General features: G+C 41.1%; 1 protein-coding gene across 9 annotated transcripts in view; it reads right to left on the bottom strand.

Moving 5' to 3' along the window:
- Mecom (MDS1 and EVI1 complex locus) overlaps positions 1 to 25400 on the bottom strand; it is a 568324-nt gene that overhangs the window by 56082 nt on the left and 486842 nt on the right. For 8 of the 9 annotated variants that reach the window (XM_048347157.1, XM_048347162.1, XM_048347160.1 and 5 more), the window contains exon 3: positions 4712 to 4846. In XM_048347157.1, the coding sequence (XP_048203114.1) occupies positions 4712 to 4846 (135 nt within the window). Of the gene's footprint in view, positions 1 to 4711; positions 4847 to 7712; positions 7873 to 25400 lie in introns of those variants that run through there. The other variant, XM_048347164.1, reaches the window with a different exon arrangement.

Raw genomic sequence — 25400 nt, 5'->3', positions numbered from 1 at the left:
TTCTAGTGTCACACGGTCTGATAGAATCACTCACGTGGGCCTAAGGAGAGAGAAAGTGGGTGTGCCAAATCAGCCATGGTTGTCCTGGAAGCCATTAAAAGTTTATAAGGTAAAGCACAAATGAGAACAATGCTGTTTCAACTGGAAACATGGCAGATTCTTGCTGCCAATCATTAACCCCAAGGGAGCTCAGAGAGTTCCCCCCTCCCAAGTGAATTCTGATTTTGTATTCTCATTCTGTTTTCTTCCAAATATATTCATCAGACATTAGATAGTCTTTTATTGACATGTCTCTCTTTTTTTTCATGTAGAATGAACCACAGAGAACTTTGATTCTACTCACTAAATACCAGCTGCCAAGAACCTGGGTTTAAAAAAAAAAAACACAAAGGGCATCACTTTGTACATATGACATTAACAGTATCTTGTGTTTCTGAGAACTTTCTTCCACTTAAAGACCATGTGAGGGCAGATGAGGGATTTGAATGAAACTGTGTTCCTTCCTAGGGCTGGGAATGCGTAGAACAGACAGGATTTAGCAGATACACTCACGAGGCTTATACTACTTTGCTTGAATGAAGAGACAGGTGTTGATTAAGTCTTAAGCACTGACCTACATGAAGTCACTTAATGACTTCTCTATCTATTAAAACCAATATGGTTTCATTGTAAAGAAGTATCAACAAAATTGTTGGGTGCAGGTAACTTCTGTTATGTAAAATGTGCATGATATCAATACATGTGAACATATTGGAAGATGAGAACTATTTCAGGCTGTTTGGTGGCCTACAGGAAGGCCTGTCTATGATCCAAGTGAAGCTATAGAAATACAGGGTGAAGAAGGAAGTTATCGCAGCACCAAGGGAAAGGTGAGACCATACACGAAGGAACACACTACATCTACCATCCAATCAAAATAGTTTGTCAGATAAGATGTTTAAAAGGCTTCAAAGGATGAAATATCAAAATGTCTAGGTTTAAAAAAAATGCTCAGTAAATCACTTCAAAGTCCGGACTATTTGACTTTAAATCCAGGGGTGCTATTGAGCGTGAATGAAAGCCCTGATGGCTGCTAATCTGTTTTCATGTGTCCTCTGTATTTCTGGTTCTCTTAAGGATCTATTCTGAGAGATCTGTTCTCATCCATCTCTCTGTCTGCTCCTGACCTAGCCTACTGCTCACTGCCAGTTCCTAAGCTTAAAAGCAACCAAGAACAAGTTCAGATTGGTAAAATGTGGGTGCATTTAAGCATTGTCCGTCACCATCAGTAAACACTGGGACACAGAAGTAAAACTATGGAGTATAGTAAAGCAACTTTCGGGAATAAAGGGGAAAGGATTAGGGCATCCAGAATTCAGAGCTTTGGGTGTTTTAAGTGGTTCTATAAGTTTATGACTTGGGTGTGATTTGGGTCTTAATTTACTAGTGTCCTTTGGTGTGGTTTTCTTTTATAAAGATCAATTACTATAGTTAAAACAATCTTTTTAGAGGGACATTAAGAATACCAGTCAGAAGCTGCATCTTTTTAGAAATTATGGTTCAGCAGTCATGCCAGTGCTTTCAAAAATTCTAAAAGTATCAAATTCAAGAAATATCACTGCAATCATTTTTAAAATGTGAAATGAAAGAGACATTTAAAATCACAATACTTGAACATTTCTAGGGACCACTGTCAAGAAAAAAAAAGCTGTCATAAAGCTCACTGTAATCTGAAAAAAAAAAATCTGTAGTAAAACAACTCATAGAAATCAACTGGAAAATTTAAAAGCCAAGGAAAGTCCCCTCAAATAAAATGCTTGTAGGAAGATACTGTAAAAATGTCTATTGAATTGTCTATGCTTTTGTTTTATATGATATCCAAGAGATTATACCCTTCATGAATTTTACTTAAAAAAAAAAACAAAATTCACACTGTTTTCAAGAACTTCTGCCCCATGGCCCCCAAATAATTCAAATGCAGGTTTTATCCAATACTTGACAGTCTCTACCATAAAATTATTTCATCACCTTATATTTGTTTGATTTTATAGATCTCCACATCATTATAACACTGTTTCAAATTGATCACACTTGATCTTAAACAGCATTGGATCTTTTTTAAGCATGCCTCTATAAAAATAACTTATTTACTCTTGTTTTGAACTTGGTAATCGTTGTCCTTCTTTGTTAGATGACCCAATCATTATCATGACTAGACTGTAGTTAAAAGATTCATCTATGTTTCTTCTCTTTAGAGTTCAAGACTTAATACTTGTCATATTACTAACATTCATTCTATAAACTTGAACTCCTTCTAAGAATCAAAGAGGAAAATTCTTTTTGACAATTTCTGGTACAATGCTACATTTGCTTCTGTGATGTACAAGTAAGTGGATGTCATTAACGTTTCATAATTACTCCTGATCCAATGTCTCTGTCAATGTTTGGATATTAAATAATATCTCATAAAATAGAAGGTGTGTGTTGTGTGGTGACTTGTGCTTTTTATTCTGTATTTATTTATTTATTTTTACCATTTGGCAGCGTCTGCTCCTCATGGAAAAGAAAGCAAAAATCAGACCTAGAGTATCCCTTTAGTCAGCTTTTTAATCATTGTTTCTAGTCCAACACTCACATTTCATAGCTGTCCAGAATGGCTTGTCTTAATTGGCTTTTAGAAAGTGCATGTGCATTTGTATATACACATGCACAGTGTGGGAGTCTGTCCTCCTCTGTCGTGTCATTGTCGTGTGATTGTACACACACAGGCACCCAGCACGCACGTCTGGACTTCTACCTCCCACTTTTTTCTCTTGTTGATGGGCCAACTTACTTGACCATAGAGTACCAATTTCACAGTTACGTTATTTGAGATGTACTCTGTTACCATTTTAGATTTCTGTCAGCGTACTATAGAAGCTGAAAACGAGTACTTAAAGGAGTAGTAAGTAAATCTCTAATATTAGCCCTCTATGTCTTTTCCTAATGAGCTATATTCCCTGACTCTTCAGTTAAAATAAGTAAGCATGATATTCATTAAGGTCTGAAATCAGCACATTTTCCTTTGAAAGCAACGCCCTTTAAAGTCACCATGCTAAAATTATCAATGCCTACTTTAATGAGCCACCTAATTAATAAGAACAGCAAAATAGTTTCCCACTTTAATGCAATCAAGATTCCCAATGACAAGTGTATATTTACCAGAAAACGTTAGACAGATAGTATTAAATGAAAAGCCAGCTACAAATCCTATCCTGAAATCATCTTTTCACTGATTATACAACAGGTTTAAATAAAACAACATAGCTCCCATGGTCAGTACATGTGAATAGCAAGTAATGATTTCAATAGAATCATATTATTCCATCTTAAAGGTACTTTTCTTAACATCATCCTGTTCTTTATTTAGGAAATAGAATAAAAACAACTATTCACACTTATTTCCCAAATCTGCAAATAGTGGGCATTCAAGAAATGTCTGCTGTTGGTAGTGACAGTAACTGGTATGACGGTGTTGGAGTCTTTTCTGCTCACAATCAATAGCTAATTTAATAATGTTTTCCTTTGTCAATAATGCCTCTTGTTTTCTTACAGCAAAGGGGAAAACCTCAATTGATTGGTTTATTATTTTTGATATATGTTGAAGATTTTTAAATGATTTCCATTTAAACCCAATTTTACAATTTACTACCTCTTATATAGTTTCGCCAGTAAAAATTATCTGGTGGCTGGTCAAACGCCAAAGAATAATCTCGTAAGGATGATTGAAAGAGTCTTAGAACATATGAGGCTAGCTTTATTTAACAGCTTTCAATTGGAAACATCTAATTTAAACTTTTCTTATTCCGGGTGGTGATTTCATAGCAGATTTGCCAAGTAGCCATTTCAATATGGTCTTGGAAACATTTTTGATTTAAGTAGCCACTGAGTTTAGAATAAATAAATTACTGTAACATAATTAAATTCTAACCCAGTGATATTTATAAAAGAAAAATTAACAGGCTGAACCTCTTCTTATTTTACGTACTGTCACACTAAGCTATAAGATTCATAATCTAATTTTATTAAGTGAAAATGTTTCATGATACTATCATGATGTGTATTTCATAGTTATTCGTATTAAAGTCACCTTACTACCATCATGCCACAAAGCCATTTTCAGCAGTGATATTTTTAAACATTTTAGATAAATAACAACAACAACAACAAAAGAGTATCTGGCTTATTCTGAGAGAAAATTTTCACTCATAATTATACAAATCAATATAAGACTCATAATCAAATAGGTATGCATGGACATCATACATACATCTACCTACTATTTCACAAAAATTATATAATATTTCAAATATAATGCTTGTAATTTCTGCATAAACTCACAATAATATTCTTGATTAGCTCAGTATTTCCTAAGAATGAACCTAAGGAACAAATAAGCAGTTGGGTTTTCAAATCATCCAGCTACATGAAGGAAACTCAAGTGTTTATGAAAGATACTAAGACAAAATGAACTACTACCCAAAGGGAAGCCCTGAAAGAAACTAGTACTAGAAATGACTTGTTCTGCATCTTACATTTGTACATTGCTTTTCACCATCCCAACAAACAGGCCACAAGGGTCTACTGAAGCTCCCTGTTTTTTTATTTTTTTATTTTTATTCTTCAGGCTTCACTGACACTTTAATGCTCTCAACAAAGAAAAAAAAAGACAAAAAAATCTTTTACAACATACCTGGTCATTTATCTGGCATGCAACAAGGTTGTGCTGATCATAACAACCGGCGAATCTGATGTACTTGAGCCAGCTTCCTACATCTGGTTGACTGGCATCTATGCAGAACTTCACATTGCAAAACTCATCTAAGATCTAGAAGGAGGAAGATGAGAACAATCGGTTACCATATAGGTCCATTCACGAGAGTGAGTAGTTGCTTGAAAATATTTCATTGAAATGTATATATGCTTTCTTGAACTCTTAAAAAGTCCAACAGAGTGCATATTTTAAAAAGGAGAAATAGCAATAAGTTAGGTTGGAGATGACAACATGCTGCTTTTCTAAAGAAAAAAAGAAAAATTGTAACTCATTATAAAAATGGACTAATTGGTTTCCAAAATACTTGTTTCTTTATTATGCATGAAAGAGTACTATGGACTTAATTTTATCAGATGCATTTTTGACAAAAAAGTAATATTTGATAGCCTATAGTAATATGATATTTCTAAACTTAAACATTCAATGTTTAGGTTTAGATACCTAAACAAGTCAATATTTTAGCTTTGGCTCTATTTCTCAAGTACATGTATAGTTTCACATTTTGGAACTTTAATCAAATTAAAACCCTTAATCTAAACATTATTAAGTTCTCTTTCCTAGTTTTCATTTCATCACCACAAAACAATCAAATCACACTCTTAGTTAAGAAAGAAAATAAAATTTGCCTCTTAGATGTGTCAGGTCAAACTAAAGAAAAACAAATGAAAATAATCGATAAACACTTGTGCAAAGTATGGCAATCCAAGATTTTAGTTAGCCATGCCAATGCATAGTTTAATATTATGCATAGTGAGCAAACTAACAAACTTGGCTTGTGAACACAATAAAATACATAAGGATATTGTGATACCTTCCCATCATCATATATAGTTGAATATTGCTATTTTTCATGAGATTTTCCATTTGGCCTCTAGTAAGGGTGAATATTACTTTAGGACACTTATGAAACAAAAATTTAAAAGGAAAACCTCCATTTTTAAGGTTTTACATATTCAACACAAACCATTCTGATTGTTAGAAGCTTCTGAGTTTTTGACCTGAAGGTGAATAATGACACTGGCTGATAATGTTAAGTCAAGCAGAAATGCAAACTCGAGGAGGTTTCCTATGAAAGACGAAACAACATATTCTAAACAAAAACTGATGAATTAAAAGAGCCTTATAGGACTCTGCTAGGTCGACACAGACATAACTAAACTCTTGAGTAAGCAGACCAAAAGCCATTTTGCATAGAACACAGGTGATCACCCAATTGCAGACTCAAGTCATTAACTCACCATAAACTTCAAGAAGATCCCAGAGCTCTAAGGGCCCTAGTCAAGAGGCACTATGAATAAGTACTTGACCAGAGGACAATTGAGAGGCAATAGTACTCTTCCACAATTTACAAAAGAAAAGGGATGGAAACAGAAGGTAGAGACAGTAATTGCTTCACACACACACACACACACACACACACACACACACACACACCTTTTGTCAATACCATCTCCTCATCACACTAAACATAACTAAACCCTTCCTAACAAGGACAAATCTTAAAAAAAAAATTATTTGGAAAATTAGAAGCCTTCAAGTATTTCGTTCTATCCGCTCTCAAGGCTAAATAATTCAAATGGCAACTTGAGATTTCTCCTCTGCCCAGATGTTGAGAAGCCACATAAATAACAATCAAATGTGTGTGTGTGTGTGTGTGTGTTATGTATATAAGGTCCTCAAGTCTTTTTAATTTGTTTTCTGCTTGGTCTTTGTTGTTTGTTTTTCTGATGAGTGTGTGTGTGTGGAGGGGGAGGGCTACTGACACACCAGAGAAATATTTTAATAAAGGAAACAGAGCGAGACAGTGAAATGCAACACCAGCCCCATCTCCTATGTGCAGAAAAGACGTGGAAAACTTGTTAATTTCAAAGTCGTGCCGTCCCTTGGCCCTTTCGCTCCCAAGGATTCCGTTGCAGGACGGAGGAGTTGGGCATTACACACGCTGCACATAAAATCCTAGGTGTAATTTTATTCCGTGTTAACACGACTGCCCTTGCCACTGTCAACAGGGAAGGTAATTTCCAAAAAGATTCATTCCCAGGGAAAGCCTCCCCCCCCACACACACCCCCAATCCGTTAAAGATCTCACCCACGTAGGAACTTTCCTGACTCTCAGTACTCCCGTCCCTAGACAAAAGCTCAACTTTCTCCACAAATGTCCCCCCCCCCACTCCACCCACCCCCGGGGAGAATTACTGATTCACTTTTTGCTCTGCTGGCACAACTGCCTTTATCTCCCAGATGTCTTCATCGTCTTGGAAATCTCGAGAAAAAGAAAAAAAACATCTCGATCTGGTCCCCTCCCCGCACTTTCTGTAGGAGGGTTTGGGTTGGTTTATTATTATTTTTTTAAGCTGTCAAGCTCCAAAGGTGGCTTTGGGGGGTGAGGGGTGGGGGGACTGGGGAAAAGGTAAAAATGTTCCTTTCGGTGGCCTTCCGAGGCGGGCCCCTTCCAAGCCCCCCACGGTCCCGGGGCAAGGAACGCGGAGTCCCCACCACCACGCAGCCCCGGGTCGGGACGGTGACTTTCTCACGGAGCGCACGACCGACCCGCCGAGCCCTTGGCAGAGGGAGAGCTCGGCCGCCCGCCGCCGCTCGGGGCTCCAGGCCGGTGCCAGGAATCCCGACGCTGCTGGCACCGCCGACCCCCGCATCCCCCCGCTGCCCGCCGCGGACGGGACCGGCGGAGGAGGCGCGGAGGGCGTCCCGGGCGATCGCCGGGGCGCGCGGGCTCACCACCCCCCCCCCCACCCCACCCCACACCACACACACACCGCCCCGGACCTGGCCGGCCGAGCCCCGCGGAGCGCAGCCCGGCGCGCCGCGCTGGGGCGCCCGACCCCGCGCCCTGCGGGACGCCGTCCCGCCCCGCTCGCCCCGCACTCCCGCCGCACGCTTCTTTGTACTCACGAACCCTTACCTTGAGGTTTCCACGGCCTCGACTCGGCCATCAAGTCACTCGCGGGAGAGCTCCGATCCCCGAGCGCAGCGCTCGGCCGCCCCGCGCCCGCCCCGCGCTCCTCCGCTCGCGACCGCGGCCGCGGGTCCAGAAATCACACGCCGGCGGCGCCCCCAGGTCCGCGGCGGGGCTCCGGGATCTCAGTCCGTCCCCGGACCCGCCGGCCGGCCGGGACCACGCGTTTCGGGTTTATTGTCCGCCAAACCGTGTATTATTTTTTTCCCCTTTTCCTTTTTTTTTTTTTTTCCTTTTTTTTTTAGGGTGCGAGCCGCGGTCTCCCCGGCGTGGCCGGGCCGGGCGTCGCGCGGGGCTCCCGCCGTCCCCGCCGCCTCACCCGCCCGAGGCGCTCGGAAAGTTCTCCGAGACCCTCTGAAACTTCTTCCCCGGCTCCCCGGTCCCGTGGGGGGGGGGGGGGACGGGCGGGAGGAGGGGGAGGAGGAGGAGGAGGAGGAGGAGGAAGAGGAGGAGGAGGAGGAGGAGGAGGGCAGCGGTGGGGGCCGGGGACGCGAGGGGCGCCCGAGCCCCCCGCGCAGCCCCGTCCCGGCCGGCGCGGACCTCCCCGGGGCCCCCGCGGCTCCGCGCGCGCGCGCGCCCGTCCGCGCGCGGGGTTCTCGGGGGGTGAACTGTCTCTTTAACGGGGTCCGCGCGGGTCCGCGGAGAAGCGGGGCGCGGGAGCCGGCGGCCGCCGCCCGGGGACGCCGGGAGCCGGAGGGGCTCCCCTTTCGTAAATTTTTAAAGTGACAGCAGCCTGCTCCGGCGGGAGAGGTCACTAAAAGGTCGGCTAGACCCGAGTCCTAGAGGGACGGGCTGATTAGGGATGCACCCCCCCCCCCCAACATGTAGATTGCTCCCGGATAAACAACCAATCCGGAGATTCCGCCGGCTGGATTTCTTTCCCCGGGGGAAATATCCTCCGTTTCTCTGTCCTGCGAGCACGGGTGTGTGTGTGTGTGTGTGCGTGTGTGTGTGCGTGTGTGTGTGCGTGGGGGGGGGGGAGAGCGGAGCTGGCTGGGGGAGGGGAGGGATGATGGGGCCCGGCGAAGTCGAGTTTTGTTTTTTTTTTTCTTTTCTGGGTGCGCCCAGGCGGGCTGGGTGGGGGGTTTGGGGGCGCTGGAGACGGCCCGGATTAGGAGGTTCCAGGGTCAAGGGACGAGCGGGATCGCCCTCCGTTGGGAAATTCTCAGGGCTTGGGCGCCTCCAGTGAAAAGTTTGACATCCTTTCCCGGTTTCCTGCTCATTTATTTTGATCCCTTTTCATTGAAAATTTGCATTCAAACGTTTCCCACACGTTTTTTTTTTTTGTTTTTTCTTCAGGGCAGCAGGAAGTGGCCTCAAGTTTTCTGATCATACCCTTTTCCTTAGAAGACCATTCACCAGGCAAACGCTACTTAGACACAACCCATCCAAATAAAGATGGATGGATTTTGACCACTTTTCTTTGATTACCTCAATTAAAACACCAGAAACGACCAGAACGCGACCTGAGCAATTCGACCATCTAAGATTACTTTTTTTTTTAACTCTTAAACCTCACAATTGTTGCCTTTATTGATTAGTATTACTCTATGTTCCCTACCTTTACGGTCTGTTTAATTAGTTTATATCAAGACCATACAGAGAAGAGACACTAGAAGCAAGAATATAAGTAACCAAAGAGTGAGCAACCTTGGAAGACTTTTAACTTCAATCCTCCAGTTAGCTGAAAATAAATTCTTTTTAATGAGAAAAAAAAAACCCATTCACAAAAAAAAAAAAATCAAACTCGACCACGGAAAAGTGAAGTCAAGTGCGAGAGTCTGGAGGAGAGAAGGGCCAAATCGTGAGCCGATCTGAAACTTTATTTGCAAATGGGGACGCACCAGGGCCACCCACTTTCCCTTCCTCCCCGGTGAACTAAACGTGTGAAAATCGAAGTCGATCTTCACCCGTTCCCCGACACCCCCCCACCCCCCCGCAAATGGGGACTGAAAAGCAAAAATAGTCACCAAAGAGAAGCCATGTGGGGGGGGGGGGGAAGAAAAATGACAAGAGGCGGGCGAGGAATTCGTTTCGGTGGCCTGCGATCGGTGCCTCTGTGTGCGGGGGGGAAATCGCACCGCGGTGGTTAGGTAGGACGGGGGGGGGGGGAATAAAAAAAAAATCCTTCCTAAATAACTAACCGAAAGCCCGGCCAGGTATTCCCACAGAGTCCGGCGCTTGCGAACCCTTAAAAGCTGCGGCTCTGCAGCATTGATTTCCTGCCTTCTCTCAACTTGCCCATGGTAGGAGTTCTTTTTTTTTTTTTTTTTTTTTTTTTTAATTTAGCCATAAATTGGACGGGCTCGAGCTATGAGCTGTTCTATTTTCTTCCTGTCAGGATGAGGGATTTGTTTTATGATGCATTGTGTATTAAATACAAGTAATCTGGGGGAACCGATTGCTTCAGACAGTGCGGCCTGATCAGGGGGTCTGAGAGAGCTCAGCGCCCCAACCCTGCCTGACCACCCCCTCCCCACCCCACACCTTGTCCCTGCAGCCCGCCTCCCCCCCACCCCCCCCCCCCCCCACCCCAGCCCCTTGCCCTTTACAAAGCTGATTTGAAAAAGAGGAGGAAACGTCGGTGGAGAGGCAAAGGTCGTGTGGAATCGGTGGCAGGTCCTGGCTAAATTAGGATTTCATGGAAAGGGCCTCCGAGTTTTTCCCTTATATTAGGTTTGGGTGGGTGGGGGGCGGGGCGATTCGCCGGCTCGGAGGGGTGGTGGTGGGTTGCAGATCCGGCGGGAGGCCGGGAGATGGCGCTGTGTCCCGGAATAAAGCGCGGCGCCCGCGGCTGCAACCACCCAGGTGAAGCCGCCGCCGCCGCCGCCGCCGGGCGCCCCGCGTCCCCCCACCCACCCCCGCCCCGCGCCCCGCACTGCCGGCCACCACCCGCGGACACCCGGCCTGACAGGAGGCGGTTTCTGAGTTTGAACACGCTCTCCTCCAACTCTCCTCCAAAGACGGCCAAACGAGTGTTAGCATCTCCTCTCGAACCCTTGCATTTAATCATTACCATGATCAGTGTCGTGACTCTACAGTACCCTCACTTTGTCCACTGGAGACACTATGGGAAAGACTCAAGGAAATCATCCCAGTGGGCAAAGGTCATCAAAACTAACCCTCCCCCCCGCCCCTCCCGGCCCCTCCCCTCTTTCCTCCTTAGAGGATCTAATAATGACCATGGGAAGGCAGAGTTACCCCACTTTTTCTGGACACCACTTCAACTGTGGGGTCAGAGTCTTAGAAATCTTACAAGGTGGGGAAGACTTTTCCCCCCTCACACATGGAGCCTCCTGCTGTTTTGATTTAAAATTTAAAACAAAATCCCTTTGGGGGATGAGACCTGAGACAGAGGTAAGCCCTAAGGAACAGACCTGAGGGGTCCCCTTCCCCCCCCCAAAAAAAATCAGCTCAGACTGGGTGAGATGGTTCGGATTTGACACCCGGGGCCTGCTCTTCTCTCCTGTTCCTTTGCTCTCCCCCAGGAGATCTCTAAAACAGGAAATAAATGCAAGGAGCCCTGTACCACCACCAGTTCCCTTTATTCCTTGGGATTTCTGGTGAAATCTGTTTACAGTCGTTCCCAGTTACAAATTAATCTGCAAAAGCCGCTGTCTGCTGGCAATAATCAAGACCATGCGTCCTCGGCAGTGTTTAACACCGCCCTTGAAATGGGCTATTAAAAATAATGGTTTTACTACAATCTCAAACCCGCTTTAATTTGCCAGCATGGATCAGGGCAGAGGATCTAGATATTAAAGAGATGGGACGGGAGAATGAAGTAGCACAAAGGTATAGCTCTGAGAAAGCAGAAAAGACAGTGGCTCATCAGAAATGCTTGAAAAGTGAATCCTATTTTTAAATTTTTTTTTTCAGTTGGAATTACAATTCTTTTCTTTATAGCCCTGCTAATTGTTGTTTACCGGCAAGGGGAGAAAAAAGGCATTGGAAAATATGAGGTTTGAATTCAAGCTGATAGATTTTCTGGGAGTTGTAAAGATCCCCTTTGGTTGATAGCAGGCACACAGGGTGGGAGAGGTTAATGTGTTTTCTTCCTGGTTTGAAAAGGGCATAGACCCTCCTCAGGCCCCTTCCTTCCTCTCCCAGCTGCGTGGATTGCAGAATCTTAAAAGAAAAAAAAAATACTCCAAGATTTCCAATAAGGCCACTGGCGCTGCCTTCATTGTGTGTAACTGTTTATTTAAAATAAGTCAATGTATTAGGGAAAGCAGTAAGAAGTTAGTGCTCCAGTATTCAAGTGATTCCCCTAAGACTGTAAACCGATGCCTCTTTTTAGCCTTCAACTTCATGGTCGTCCCAGAAGTAAAAGTTCTGCTAATGGAGACCCTATGGGCATGGCACATTCCAGCACACCATTAAAGCAAAGAAAAGCAGTTCAGCCAAAGCCAGATGAAATGACTACACTGTCCACTTTTAATGGGCTTCCTGCGGACAAACGGCCTTGTAACACTCTACAGAGGACAATATTTAAAAACAAGACAACTTGCTGGCAGTTTTCAATATCATAAAGTTAATAAAGTATGTTCCCATTCACCCTGACATTATGTTTTCAGTTTATAGAGGCAGGCACTTTATAACCTTTGCCTAAGTAGAGTACCCTTAATTCTGCAGCTTTGCGTTTCTTAAGGTGGCTAACTATATACTAAACTCCAAGCCGAATGTTCTGCTTTAATGTGTGTGTGTGTGAGTGTCTGTAGCTTTTTCAAGCACATACAAGTGCATTTTTACATTTCTCAAGTATTCACTCATAGACTCCTGTTAAATCCTGTTTCATACAGTTCACGTCAAGAAGCATGAAATGATCTGAGAAATTGACATTTAGCTGAACAATAACTGCTTGCTAATTAAATTAGCTTTGTGTATAGATATTGATGTATGTTTAAAAAGAAAATCAATGCTTCCTTTTCCACGACAGAAGAAGATTTTGTAAAAACCTTGCCTCTCCCTAACTGAAACAATGATAAGTGAAAAATACAATAATGTAAGTCTATCTTCAGGACTCAGGCTTCCCACTGATGGCTCTGTAAATATGTCTCCTAATTTCTCTCTCCTCCTGCTCCTCCAAATTCCTTACCAGCCACAGTGTCTAATTCTTAATCAGGAAGGCTATCACAAAACATAGCATTTAGGTAAGGAGACCAGATCAGAATGCCGTGATCCTGAACATAATATTCTGTTTAATCACCAATGCTGCTTAATCAGGATTTTTTTTTCCATAATACCGAGTTGCAAACCAAAAAGACTCTAAATGGCCACAGCCACAATCCCCATCACCGCTGCCCTGGAGAAAGGTATCTGATCACTCTCGATACCCTTGGCCTTTCTGCCTTTAAAAGAGAGAGACAGACAGAGACAGAAAGAAAAAGAGAAGAAGAAAAACTATAGGGGATGGTGCCATTACAAAAGAAAAGAGGAAATTAAAGGTAAAAAAAATGTAAATAAAAAATGTCCCCGGGTCTGGAAATGGGCCCAATTGAAAACATGTTAATCTCCGCCTCAGTAATTTGGTTCTTCAGGAGAGGACAGAAGCCCTGCTGCTGTGCCCTGCACTTCATAAATCACATCTTTATGTGGACAAGGTCAGGGCACCTAACAGCTCAGACATGGGCCTTTGCAGTGGCTGGAGGATTCAGGCATGTTTACTCTCCTGCTTGGCTCTCCGAGGAGTAGTCGAGCACGCTTCTAATTACTTTTGATTATTTTCATTTGCTGGGGTCAGTCTGGCTTGCCAGGATCGCTGGAGGGTTGATTTCCTACAAATCTTGATGTCTTTGTCGGACGGCCCTGTGTGCGTTCAGAATTAACACTCTTATTGTCCCTTACAACATGGGATCCCTCAGAATAGACACTAAAGGACAAAAGTTGCCTGAGTGAGTCATTACGTACTTCTCTTCTTATTAATTAGCTACCCGAGCTTAATCACCTATCTGTTCTATTGGTGAATGTGCAGATTTTCTAACAGTTGAATATTGCATGGTACATCAGGCTACAACTGAAACAATGTATATTTGCTTGCATTTTAAAAAATATGTTTAGTAGTGATGAGCAGCCCTTTGCAAACTAAAATGAAATACTCTGCTGAAACAACAGCCCAAGTGAATAAATTATTATACTCAAAGATTTATTTCCTAAACTCCAACTAAGGTTGCCATATTTAAAATATTTTTCCACTGGACTGTTTTGATGGATTTCCATCCTGAGCTATTATAGTGAATGGTTAAAACACAACAACAATAACAAATTTATACCAAGCTCAAATAAAAGCTTTGTCATAAAATAACCACTGAATGTGGTAAAATTTTGATAGACAAAAGAAGCAAAATACCATTATTTTTCTTTTCTTTAACCCCCCCAAAAGTACAAGTGTTCAGTGCTCTGACATAAACATACTGAAAGATACATTTGAGAAGAAGTGAACTGGGTGTCAAAGGCTCACCTGTATAGTCCTAGCTAGCTACTTGAGATGCTGAGATCTGAGGATTGTGGTTTGAACCTAGTTCAAGTAGGAAAGTCCATGAGACTCTTCTCTCAGTTAACCAGTAAAAAGCTAGAACTGCCGAGATGCCACTCAACTGGAAGTGCACAGTCTTGAGCGGGTTGCGGGGCAAGCCAAAGGACAGCACCCAGGCCCTAAGCTCAAGCCCGAATAACACCAAAATAATAAAGAAATAAGTAATGTGCAAATAAGTTTTCAAAGGCACCCAATCATCATCCTTGTTAAGACAAATAAGCCTTTTCATATCACCGAGGAAAATGGACTGTTATCCTTTCACTTATTAGAATGTAATTTGAATTATTATTTTCATTGGCCGCAAAATGCCCCAAATCTTTCAGGTATCCTAACTTCAGATTTCAACTAAGGTAGAAAGTGTTTTTTGGAATTCTCCTCAATTCCATAAGGACATGATTTTTCTGATTTCATTATATTTAATGAATTCAAGATAGCATTTAACAAAGTACACAATAACTCCAGAGTCAGCTTCTTCCAGGGGCTTTAGAGACACAATTTTAGAGTGCTTTTAGACTCCTAATCTTGAGGGGAAAGTGAGTTGAAAGGCTTGTTTCAACTCCTGTCTCCACTCCTACCCTGTACTTTTGGGTAAGTCACTTAACCTTTACATTGATTCTCATGAACGTTTCATAATAAGCGGCATAATATGAGAGTTGGGAAAATAAACGGGGCACCGTGAATGTGAATTTCTCTGAGTGCATGGGAACAGGGAGAATATACTGTAACTTTCACCGGATTTCTGTTTGTGTAATGAGCTGGAGTAACCTCATGTGCACACAGGTACAATAGAAAGGAGCCCGGACATTGGAGAATGGCAATGTGACAAAATATTTTCCTCTCTCCTTTTCTTCCATTCCAAAGTCAGTTGCCCTAATCCTTACCCTGACCTTGGATGAGAAGAATTTTAAGAAAAATGTTTTTTTTCTCTCAAGCTGTGCTACGCTCCAAGATGTCTGTCTCTGTCTGGCTTGCAGCTGAGTTTGTTCTGTCCCTCCCACTGTGTCCTCTGCCAATCAGAGGGAGAGTTCTGAGGTAGAAGGAGAATGCTTTCCAGAGCCCAGAGCTTTATAAGCCAGGAGGAGGACAGACGCGGGACACACACACACACACACACACACACACACACACACACACACACACAATGCTTTTAGGTCAACATTTGTTTAGTACAGTCAGGGAATGTATCCTTTCCAGTGTCTTCTGGTGGTCATCAACTGCCAGGAGGGTATAAATTGGGTCCTCATAGTCCAGAGTCTACCACAATGCCTGGCACACAGTCATAATCAACAGTATTGGTTGAAAAAAAAAAAGATCAATTCCTTCCTTCCTTTGCACCCTCATGTAGTCTGAATGTCTAGCGTGGATGACACTAGTGTGAATTACTGCCATGGTCTTCCAACATATCTTCAATCCACCATTGACCCTATCCCCCTGTTCATTTTCCATCCACATTATCAACCTTCCAACCACCGGCTGCCATTTCCCTTCTCCGAGTTCTGCAGGGGATGGACTGGTCTGACCACTTAGTATCAACTCATTACACTTATTTTTTTTTAATTTTTGAGAATAAGGCTCTGTTTGTAAATCACTTAGCATCATGTATGAAACATAGAAGGTCAATACAAAATGGTATAGCTACTACTGGTAACACTAATCTAATTATTATCATTAGTGTTTCTTAGCCTATTATTGACTTTGCCCTGGTTATCGCAGATAGGATCTTATCTATCCTTCAAAGCTGCTATTTTTTATGGCCACTAACTCTTACCACCCAGGTTTAACCTCTCCTCCTTTACCACAAATCATCTCTGCCTCTCTCCACTGGCACGGCCTGTTCTGCTCTACCTTGCAGGTGTTGGCGAAAGGCTTGTCCTCTGCAGAAACAGGAGGAGATGCTTGGGGTGAGTTCCTTGTATTCACACTGATATCTTCAATAGCATCTTTTTTATAATAACCAGTCTGTGTATGTACTTCCGTGGAATAGTGAAGAGATTATGATTTGAATATCATAGTTAATATCCATTTAATGGATATCTTGGCTGTTTGATATTGTTCCTTATAGAATCAATCGATTGATTCGTAATTTGTCTTAAGGATTCTGAGATTGGAATTTTTTCCTTTGTTGTGTCCATTATTTTCCTCCCTGCATTCTGATTTTTATGCTGGCTCCGAATGTTACCTGAGCCCAGAGGCTCTTGCTCAGCGTGGCTTTTCCCTTGCCATTGCTCTGGTGCACGGTTGCTGGCCCCCCAGCTTGTTCAATTGTGTCTAAGGCTCCCCTCCCGATCCAGGTGTAATGAACCTAGCCAAAGTCCTTGTCATTAAAGGCCTAACCTTTTCTTTGGACATTTTTACATCAAAAAGTAGTCTTCTTGAAAGGCTAAAGAAGGCAAAAAGCAAAAATGAGAGAGAGGGAAAAAATGAGAGAGAGAGCAAAAATCCATGAGACTCTACAATCATACTATTCAGTACATACTTGAAAATGGAGCCAGGTAACTTGAGAAGACACATGAGGTTGGGCAAGATGAGGGAGAATAACAGAAAGGGTGACATGGTCCAGATACATTGTGCTCACAAATTGATATGGTCAATTGAAACCCTCCTATACAACTACTGTACTTAAAATAATTAACAACTAAAAAATAATTTAACAGATCCTCAGTTAAGACAAACTTCTAACTAAAATGCAATATTATCTGTAATTTGGTGTCAAATTCCAGCCCCTTTTCCCACTTGTCCCCTCTGCCCACATTTTTAGCTCTGGTTGACTGCCTGGGACATGAGGAGATTTTGTGTCTTTAACTGGGCCCATGCAGGTCCTTCTCCTCTCTTATTGCTGAGATTCATAGCATCTAGGAGCTCATACAATATATCAAGGAGGTGACGTAACACTTCTAGTTATCAAGCGCACATTAAATTCCCCAAGCTCTCTATCCTGAAAGTCTTACAGGACTTATTGCTAAAACAATTAACTAGGAAGCCATTACAGTTAGGGACAATTGGATAATTCTATGATCAGCTGATCTATGGAAACTCTTTGGTAGTAAGAAACATCCTTCCTCATAGAATTTTCTAATTGGTGAATTAGCTGCAGGAATTCCCTGGAAATGTGTTCTGGGGTCAACTGCAGGAAATACAGCTGCCCAGTTATTGTAGTTTCACAAAGAACATCAATGTGGTATAAGTTAAAAATCCAAATGCTTTAATAAAAAAATCCTACCTAGCTTATTTAATTGAACATTATCAAAAATATTTAAATATATTGGAAAGATTTTTTTCCTGAATCCACTAGAACAACTCAGGGGAGGAATTTTGGAAACAAAATTATTATTTTGTATCTCTTTCCATAAAAGGTACAGTTCCTCTTGTACATTTTCCTACAACTGACTGAACACAACTCTTTGTCAAAAACATCACTGCAAAATAGCCACAAATAAAAGAGTCACAAACAAAAAGACAAAAATCAAAAGCATCAAGTTTTCATTCAACTTGAATGGTTTGGAAGGTTTTGCAACCGCTCAAAGAAAGTGGGTTTTTGGTGAACTCTAGCCAATGGATCTTTTGTCTGTAAACTGTTGTAATTGTATTTGAGTATACAGCATGAGACCCTTGCAAAGGAATGTATACAATCTCATCTCAAAATCAACCCATTCCTTCCTACCCTCTTCCATTAAAAGTCTTTCTGAGACACAGATTTTACCATTTATATGTATTGTTTTATTTTATTTTTGGTTTCTCTTAATAAGATTTGGCATTATCTAGAGATATTGTTTCCCCAGGAGAAAGAAAAGCAGCAAGGCAATCTCTATCTAAAAATGCCTAAATTAAACATTTAGGAATTGGCTCTCGCTCCAGTTTTTTACATTGAATTCATGTGTTGTGCCAGCCTATGACTGTCTGACCACTAAACTAAGTAGACATTATATCAGATGGCAAAGAAAATTACAGGAATTTGATCCTTGGATAAACCACAAACCTTGATGAACTAATGCTGTTCCAGATGAATTGAGTCATCATCTTGAAGAACAGCACATTTCACAGGATGGAGCTCATCATCTCTCCGAAACAGCTCTGAAGGACATGATTAATTTGTAAGCTATTGAAAGTGTGCACTTCTCACTAGAGAGGTGAACACTGAAGCAAGGGAACACAAGGGCAGACTGGTTCTGCTCCACAATCATTCTTCTGCACCACAGTTCTGGCGACCCGTGCTGCCTATTACTTATTCCTGCTTTGGAGTTAAGAAACAATGGCTAGGTTAAATTCCTATCTGCCATTTGAAGCAATATCTATCTTTTCTCTATGCTAGAAACCCTTAAATCTCATTTGATCATGTCAGTGATCACAACTAGACACTCTAAACAAAACAAAAACCCTACCGGGCCTCAATGGCATGTCAGGTTTACAATCTATTGAGTGGTGACCACATCTTAGGACACATCAAAATATTCTAATAATAGTAAAAGTACCAGAAAATCTCAGTACCATTGTGAAAATACAGACCTGGATTTTAGTGGCTTTGAAACATACATTTCTGTATAAATTTTGTTGTGTCAATGCCTTCACATCATGTAAAATTTCAATATAACCTGTCTGAAAACTCTGGAATTGAGGACTGGTCAATTCCCAGCAGTGCAGATTCTCAAAGGTATTTGGGTTTTACATCTAATCCTTAGTTGAAAGATAAATTCAACTTTCTTAATGCAGTGCCTACAACTGAAAAGGGGAATGTCTGAGAAGATATGAGTAGCAATAGTTACAGAAGAAAGAAAAATACACAGCTTAATTCATACCTAATTCCTTTCTCCATACAATCTGGACAACCCATTTATTATTTATTATTCATAAACCATGAAACACAGCCATGATATAGACAGCATCAAATTATAAGCCAAGAATGGTAAAATCCAAATTATTATATATACTATACTGGAAAATCATACTTTTGAGTAATATTACCTAGTATCATACTAAGTATTATATTCCTCCTCTGAGTTTCTACTTTATGAAAGCTAGAAAGGTTCTTAAGTTCTCAAAACTATTGCTGGAAACACATTTAAATGATTCGCTATGTAGTATCTATACAACTTTCAAACATAAAAGTAGGCTGGCCACTGGTGGCTCATGCCTGCAATCCTAGCTAGTCTTACTGAGGAAGAAGCTTCAAATGCAGCTCATCAGGGCCCGTAGGAACCAGCCCTCAAATGCTGAAGTATTCCAAGATCATGTTGCATGGTGTGGAACATACACTGTGAAGCCTCTGAGCACAAGCATACCACTTGCTTTGACATTGAATTGATACCATGGTGGCTATCCGTTCCAAAATGGGACTAAGGGTGAGCAACAGAAATCTCTTCTATTTAAATCTCAATTCCCTGCTCACGGAAGGACCTAAGATCAGAAAGATGCAAATTCACTGGCTTTGGCTTAGATCTTAAAAAAAAAAAAAAGTAGTCTAGAGCAGTGACACAATAAATGAGAGAAGTATTCTCCATCCACAGTACTTGTGGGAGCACAAGCCAGCATGCCACTCATTCTTCCCTGCTTCCAATAATTTTGTGTGTGGTCCAGGCAACATCAGTGGCTCGTGACTCACAGAATTCAACTGCCAAATCTTCCATATCTAGACAAGGAGGTAGTAGTGCGTTTTCATACTTTTCCTGAGTGGGACAGTGATAGGCTGAGAAGGATTAGCTGTCATGAATGAGATCTTCCTAGTGCTCTCTCCCTGCAAATAAGAAAGCCCTAGGACACATGAGCAATCAGCCTGATTCTCAGTTCCTATCATACGATAGCCCCTGGTGTTGAAATCCTTACTGGAGTTTGACTCTAGAGAGTTAGTCTAACTTCTTGAGCCTAACTGCCAATATCTCTACCATTGCTGTATCTGTAGAAGGTTATCAGAATTAAATAACTCTACATAGGATCTAGATACTGGTTTCTTGCTCTGTAAAACCCAAATACCTTTGAGAATCTGCATTGCTAGGAATTGACCAGTCCTCAATTCCAGAGTTTTCAGACATTATTGTCATTGAACAACTAAGTTATGAGGGATCTCAATTCTAATAGAGATGCATATTTGTTTAGAAATGAAACAAAGAAAACATGGGAAACACAATAGGACTCATCTAAGCAACACATGCTTAAAAAATTGCCTGGAAACAAAAATTTAAAAAAAATTTAAAAATTGCCTGGAAAAGAAATTAAATTGGGACCCCTTTTTGTCAGTAGTTGGTGAAGTCATTAAAAGATATACTTTTTCAAAATACAAAATAAAATAGAAAGTGAGCCTTGGAGAAAAAGAAGTCTATGGACAGAATAAGACACAGCATAGAGCAGTGATGCTCATTAGATGATATTCTGGAAATGGATTAAGTATACAACTTGGGTGGGAAGGGGCCAGGAGGGAAAAAAGAAAGGAGAAAACAAGGGAAGAGATGACACTGTTCAAAAAGACATGGACTCATTACCTGACTTATGTAATTGTAACCCCTCTGCACATCACCTTTACAATAAAAATTAAAACAAAAAGACACAGAATGAATCCAGAGGACCCTGGTAGAAGGCTTCACTCGTACAGTTGTAAATTTATTCTGGTGACTGGGATATCATGTTACAACAGGAAGGCTGGCCATGAATTCGATTTGTAACTCAGCTTAGTTCACTTTGTTCTTCAGGGATTTATTTTGGATCGTCCATGTTCTGACAGATCATTTGGCACTTAGTGTATACTGGTAATTAAGACTTTAAGCTTTTTCCTTCAAGAATTTCTAAATACCAGTAGACAAAAATGTGTTGTGTTGGTCATTGGTTAAAATCTGGACCCTACAGTCACCTCAGGGTCATCAGAGGAGAATCATAGTGAATCATCACCACTGCGGGGAGACAGAGTACCGGAGGTACTATGAATCAGAGCTGAGTCCCAGTACCCTGTCCCACACTCCTGCCTTGACACTATCATCAGAAGGAGTCAGTGTAACCTGGATCGTTACAGAGTTCCTGACAGAGAGTTCAGAATTAAGAGGTTGTGGGGGACTACATCTGAAAGAACATGAATGGCCTGTGTTCTGATCTAAAAATATTTATTGGTCACAGGTTTAAGACAAGCCTTTCATTTATCCTTTCTGTGTTCTAAGCGCCATGTTCATGGGACTGACAAAAGATAAAGGTGCTGAATACCCAACTGGGGTGATTTTAAGATATGTCTATAAATTATATAATTTTTCATTACCAGTGGAGTCTAATTATTCTCATCATGAATGTGAAGAAATGTTTTTACAAAAAGAATAGCTCCAAATGTATCCAATGCCTAACGTATGAAACTGTAACCTCTCTGTACATCAGTTTGATAATAAAAATTTGGAAAAAATAAAAAAATAAAAAATAAATAAAATAAATAAAAAAAGAATAGCTTCGTGTGTGTGTGTGTGTGTGTGTGTGTGTGTCCCTTTTTCTCTCATTATTGCCATATACTACTGATATCATGCCTCCTGTACGAAAACCTATGGGAATAATTAAGACCTGCTAACCACCAGAACAAACCTGGTAGCAAGGTGAGCAAGTTCTGTTCTTGGAAAACAGATTGAGTATCCTCAGTGGAATCTTTTGTTTGTAGGTAGGATGTGTTCCAGTCCCGGAGCTTGAACTCAGGGACTGAAAACTGTCCTTCAGCTTTTTGACTCAAGGCTGGCGTGCTACCGCTCGAGCCACAGCTCTGGGTTTATGGTGGTTAATTAGAGATAAGCATTTCATAGACTTTTCTGCCTAGGCTGCCTTTGAACCTTGATCTTCAAGTATCAGCCTCCTGAGTAGCTTTATTATAGGCATGAGCCAACAGTGCCTAGCCTCAGTCAAGTCTTTATGAGATTATGGCTGCCATCTGAAATTGAACCTTGATAAGACTCTAGTTCACAGCTACCCAGCTAGCTAAGCTGCTCCTGAATGACTTAATCATGAGCCCTTAAGCAAAGTTTATTGCTTTGAACCATTGAGTTTTGAAGTCATTTGTTACACAGTAAATAGATAGCAAACACCCAGTGAAAGCTCTTTGCAAGATAGTAAGAATTCCGTGCCTTGGCCTTCTCTCATCCTAAGGTAAACTCTCTGGCTTGAATTTAATATTAGCATCTCCATACCCCACTGCAGGTGGGGGGCCAAGGAGGGCTCACACAGCCAACTAACAAATACTTGCCTCTGGTTCTGTTCACAGATGATCAGCAGATAGACTCATTGATGTATCCTAGAATACATAGGCTAAGACATACTAGTTGATAAGATTTGATAAAGCCAATATATAATCAGCTTTCTAAAATGAGTTGGAATTTGGGCTAAGTGGGACTGAACACATAGAAGGTCATAGGAGATCTTGAGCTCTCAACTGATTTAAAGAGGTACCAAATTGGAGTTATATTGATTTGGGAGTTTAGCATGATTTTTGTTGTTTTCACATTTAAAATGAGTAAGAGGTTGCTTTTGGAACATGCTATTTTCTAGGCTCTCCCCAAATCTAGGAAGGAGGCAGAAAAGGCACGAGAGTGCCAAATATGCAAGGGAAAAATGATAGTGGCAATTCCTGTCTCCAATCCTCTACCATCACCTATCCAAGAGAATAGGTCCTCTGCTTCACCCATCACTTGCGGAGGCAGGACCACTCCTGGGACTTGCAACCATTTACAAATCACTGCTGGCCATCATATCCCACGTTTCCAAAGCAAGTGCCAGGATTGTGTGACTATCCACTAAAGCTATGGCAGAGTCTTTTTGAGGATCACTTCATTCAATACCTCACTAAAGTGCATACACCAACTATTTCCTGTGTTTTACCAGTGGCAACACTGAACTCAGTAAGAATAAAGAACAAAATAATCTCAACTCATTTTGCTTTTTCCAAAATAGTGCTTCTATAAATTCCTTCTTTTTTGTGTGTTTGTTTGTTTGTTTGTTGAATATGCAATCTCATCTCAGGCAGTTAAAAGGTCTATATATAGCTTCAGCTCTTTTTCTCAACTATTTAAATGGATACACACACAAACACACACAGAGACACAGACACATAGACTCTTGGGCTGTGGCATATAACTCTGAAATATTTCCCCAACTCTCATATTACTTCCTCTAATTCCTTGTCTCTGGTCTCCTAGGCTGAAATGTCCCAACTAAACACACTGTGGGATAAGGTTTAGAAGGCAGAAGGAAGAACAACATCGATTTTGTTCCTGCTGTTAAGGCCCACACAATCTATTTAGAGGGGCAAGACTAAGCTACTTGAAAAACAGCAAATAGTACAAGACTGCAAGTGAATAAGAACTGAATGACATGGTTTGAATGCGGATCTCTGCAGACATTTAGACAGGAGGAAGATGGGTGAAGGCTGGCACCGTAGGAGAAGCTTCATCCAAGGGTGACACCTATGCCCATTCAAGAGCTGTGACAGTGGGGAAAAGAATGTCCTATGAGTGCCTATGGCAAATACATTTTCAATATTGCCTTTATTGTTCACTAGCTCTATACGATTGTCTTTACATGTTTTGAAAATACAGATTATGTCAGTTTATGTATGTGGATATTTATGTGAGGAATCTAAACAAAGACTTATGTCCAGGCATACAAATTAGTAAACAAGCTAAAAGTACTGACTTCAGGTAATAAGTTTTCTCCTATTTCGTGTAAGAACCAAAGACATTGTTATCTGTGTTATACTCAACTACTACTAATAATAATTACAAAACATATACTTTTAAATCATAAGCATAATGCCAAAATACATATTCTTCTGTTGAAGCCATTTCAAAATAGGCCTATAGATTTAATTGAAAAATTATATAGTTATACTTGTAAAGACAGACAAAACTTACCCATTGATTTAAAAAATGTATTTACATATTTTATTTATGACATTAGTTACTCTTTCTAATTTCCTTTACTTATTCCTTCTTCCCAGAAAAAAATCTGACATCATCCTTGCCAAATTCATATCTTTGAAAACTTCACCTGCAACCATGTGACCCGTGTCCTGGGGCAGATCTGTGGACACCAGAAGCCCAACTAGTGATCCATCAACATAACAGGAGGAAGAGATGATAGTAAAATGGTAGTAGCAGTAGTAATAATATGATGATAATAATGACAAAGAAATTATTTTCTTGTGTCTTCTCTACATTGATCACTCATTAACTATAATTTCATTGACTAATTTGCTAACAGGCTATAAACTAGATGACAAAAGTAGACTCAATAAGGTGGACTAAATAAGTGTCACTAAGCACATAAGTGGCGTTTACCTTCTCTTATGAGTGGCTTAGACGAGGGTTATGACACCAAGTCCCTTGAGTGCAGACCGCCGTTGGTTTTTATAATAAATGCACAAAGTCTTCAAATGCGTAAATAAGCAGATGAGGAAGCAGATGGAAAGACAGACATACAAGATTTAAGAGAAAACTCAGTCTATTGTTTTAGGTCATTTTTCCAGAGCAATCATACTTCAGACCTCACTGAGGCCTGAGACACTGGTGAGCTACAATGCCAAGGGTGTCATCTTCCTGATAATCGAGAGCTGGCATTCAGGGTCCTTCAGGCCAATCAGGAATTGAGAGGACCTGGAGGACCCCAAACTCCAGTTTAATAATACATATTAGATCATTAAGGGAAGTATCACTAAGGAGGCTTTCCAAGACCCGAAAATGACTCCTGAGACATGGGAAAAACCGATGACGGTTGTTAGTAATTAAATGCAGCCAGTGGAGCACTTTGATTTTACCAAGTCTCCATCAAAATCAAAGTAAGAACTAGTTTGTACCAGTGCTTATGTTATGTCATAACATCACTTTTTCAATTTCTTTCTCACTGACTAGATGCATCTTAATTGTAGTCTTTTAGAAAAAGAGGAATGCAAAAAGAATTTCATTACTCTAGACAAGAAAACAGACACTTCTTGAAAGTAAAATTCACCTACCAAGGTTTTCCCAAGTGACTCAAAAATATATTACCTATTTCATCTACTCTTCACTTAAATTTCTATGAAAATATAAAGGGAAAAAATTAAAAGAAGACAAAATAATGCGCTTAATTTCTGGTCCCCAACTATGAAACTGTATCCTAAT

The sequence above is a fragment of the Perognathus longimembris genome, chromosome 5, assembly GCF_023159225.1.
Source record: "Perognathus longimembris pacificus isolate PPM17 chromosome 5, ASM2315922v1, whole genome shotgun sequence".
Lineage (NCBI taxonomy): Eukaryota > Metazoa > Chordata > Mammalia > Rodentia > Heteromyidae > Perognathus > Perognathus longimembris.
This window is presented reverse-complemented; position numbering and strand designations above follow the sequence as displayed.